This window comes from Austrofundulus limnaeus, unplaced genomic scaffold (assembly GCF_001266775.1).
Source record: "Austrofundulus limnaeus strain Quisiro unplaced genomic scaffold, Austrofundulus_limnaeus-1.0 Scaffold108, whole genome shotgun sequence".
Lineage (NCBI taxonomy): Eukaryota > Metazoa > Chordata > Actinopteri > Cyprinodontiformes > Rivulidae > Austrofundulus > Austrofundulus limnaeus.
This window is the reverse complement of record NW_013952510.1, coordinates 478,993-481,470: the sequence shown is the minus strand read 5'-3', so window position 1 is coordinate 481,470 and position 2,478 is coordinate 478,993. Positions and strand designations below refer to the sequence as shown.

Here is a 2,478-nt window from a genome sequence, read left to right as displayed (position 1 = left end):
ATTATGGCCCTAATCCTGTTTCGTAGAATTGCTAACAATAAAATATTTTCTGGCCTCATCACTGTTTCAACAGTTTGTATTATTCATTTTAAAATGTAGAATTACACTTGTTTCAAAAATGCAAATAAAACAAAAATAATCCTAACGTGAATACAAATAAACCATTTATTGTTTACCTTCGCACAAACCTTTTTTTTTTAAACGTTATTTTTAAAAAGTCCTTGCAGGATTCGCAGACTTGAAGAAGCCTGAACTCAACACATTCATGCCGGGCTCCGAGTCCGACAGCCTTCAAATCCTTCATTTTCGACCCCAAATATGGACCAGGAATGTCCAGGATGACGTCTCCTTGCGTCGGGAGGAGGGGTGGGGAGCTGGGTTTGTGACCACATTTATTTAACTACGCCTTCCCGGAGTCCTGGTAGGCATTACACAGGAAGAGTTGGAAAAAGAAACCCTCCCTCTCCTCCTCTTCCTCCTCCTCCTCCTCCTCCTCTCGGCGGATAACGGTGTCCAGAAGTTCTTCAGACAATAGCGGCAGGACTCCGTCCGCCCAGCGTCATAAATGTTGTCCTCGTTAGGTGTTAAAAGAGGAAACAGCCGGCTGTGATCGCACCATGGAGGATTTAGGTGAGTGATGATGTTTTTTTCATGACATCTTGAGGAGGTCTGTTGAAGGGGCGGTGAGTCCAAACAGAGGAAATATGGACTCTGTTGATTCTGGCTCTCAGAGGGCTGCTCTTTTTCTTCATAGAGACTTGTATTAGTTTTAAATTAAAGGAGATTTGTACACATGCAATGAGGGGAAACAAAGAAATCGTATGGTACCACATGGATATTTATTATGTTTCCATTTTCTCCAGAAAAGGGCCACACATGAACTGAACTTCTTTTCATGCACGCTCTGCAAATTCAATCAGCTCTTTGCAAATTTGATTTCAACAGATCCCGGCCCCTCCTCTCCATCCATCATTAACAAGTCCAGCTCAGCACCGACTCTCGTTGATGGGAGACATGTAAAGATGACTTGCTTTTGTTTTATCTTTAAAACCATTGGGAATCTGACTCTTTGTGTTTTAGGGCAGCTGTGTTCCAAAAGAGACTCTGAAATGGCCCAGAGCAATGCTGCTATTTGAGGCAAAAAAAAAAACACAGTTTAAGGAAAACTTTTCCCTCCACTGCCCTGGCCGTCGCCGTCTCCCACGTTTCAGAACTTCTCGTGCGAAACGAGGGAAGGATGGCAGGATTTGGCCCACCACAGCCGAGCACATCTGGATCCGATTTCAGGCAGTTGAGACGGTGTTACTTGGGTGACTGGTGTTTAGTCAGACCCTCAGTTTGTGCTCAACAGTGAGTTTTATGTGTTGAGGCTCTCGGTGAGGGAGACCACTTGTTAGAGAGGCCTTCGGCCAAGACAAACAAGTCAGGCAGGCAGCTCTAAATATGGTCACAATTCCCATTAAGAGAAGTTCAACTCCTTATATGTGCAGTTTGTGTGTGTGTGAGAGAGAGCGAGCAGGCAGGAGGGCATGTAGTGTAAATTCTCAACACATGGTCATAACAAATGTGTGAATCATTGAGGCAGAGGTGAAGCTGATGTGAGGCTGGTTTATGTTCAAGTCTGTTTAATAAACTGATTATTTCAGATAAAAACTACTTTCAGGTGTGGTTCAAACAATAACAGCTGGATAAAAAAAGAGCAGAAACAGTTTAATTAGGAAACAAGTAAAACATAAAAGTGATGCTCTAAAGTCAAACATGAGGGATAGAGGAAAAAAGAGTAGTGATGAGTGATGAATCTTCAGATCAATCTTTTAGCACCAGTTCTAATCTAATAGAGCTGTAGCTGTTTTGGTCAAACCTTGTAAATGACGCAACACTGACGGACCTTGTGTTATCTGTCGAGGACGACTCTTTCATACTGCCGCACCACATTTATCATTTATAGAATATCTGTGAAGTGGACTGAATTATAGCTATGTTTGTGTTTTGGAAGCAATCTTGAAATGAATTGGCTGCAGTAGCTAATCCCTTTTAGACGTGCATCAAATAATTTATTCCTCTGTCTTTACCTTCACCTTCAACAGCTCTCTCAGTCAGTGCACAGTCCCCAAACGCTTTAAGGTTTCTGTTATCATCCTGATACCTAATAAAATATCCTGCTTCAGTGATCACAGACCAATTGCTCTTACATCTGTTGTCAGAAGTCCTTTGAACGCATTGTACTCTCACACATGAAAGAAGTCACTTCCCCCATGATGGACAGTTACCAGTTTGCATACCGGACCAACAGATCTGTTGGAGATGCAGTTAACCTGGCTCTTCATAACATCCTGCAACAACTATGCCCTGGTACTGTTCATTGACTTTAATTCTAGGGCTGCTACGATTAACCGATTAATCGACAGCTAATCGATTATTAAAATAATCGATGACTAATTTAATAATCGATTAATCGTTTTGTTTTGTTCTTTACTT

At 41.9% G+C, this 2,478-nt stretch overlaps 1 protein-coding gene across 2 annotated transcripts in view; it reads left to right on the top strand.

The window, feature by feature from the left end:
• Window positions 1-463: 463 nt before the first annotated feature.
• LOC106521388 (transforming growth factor beta-1-induced transcript 1 protein) overlaps window positions 464-2,478 on the top strand; it is a 15,315-nt gene continuing 13,300 nt past the window's right edge. Inside the window, exon 1 of one of the 2 annotated variants that reach the window (XM_014013935.1) lies at window positions 464-630. In XM_014013935.1, the coding sequence (XP_013869389.1) occupies window positions 618-630 (13 nt within the window). In that variant the 5' untranslated portion in view covers window positions 464-617. The remainder of the gene's footprint in view (window positions 631-2,478) is intronic. The other variant, XM_014013936.1, reaches the window with a different exon arrangement.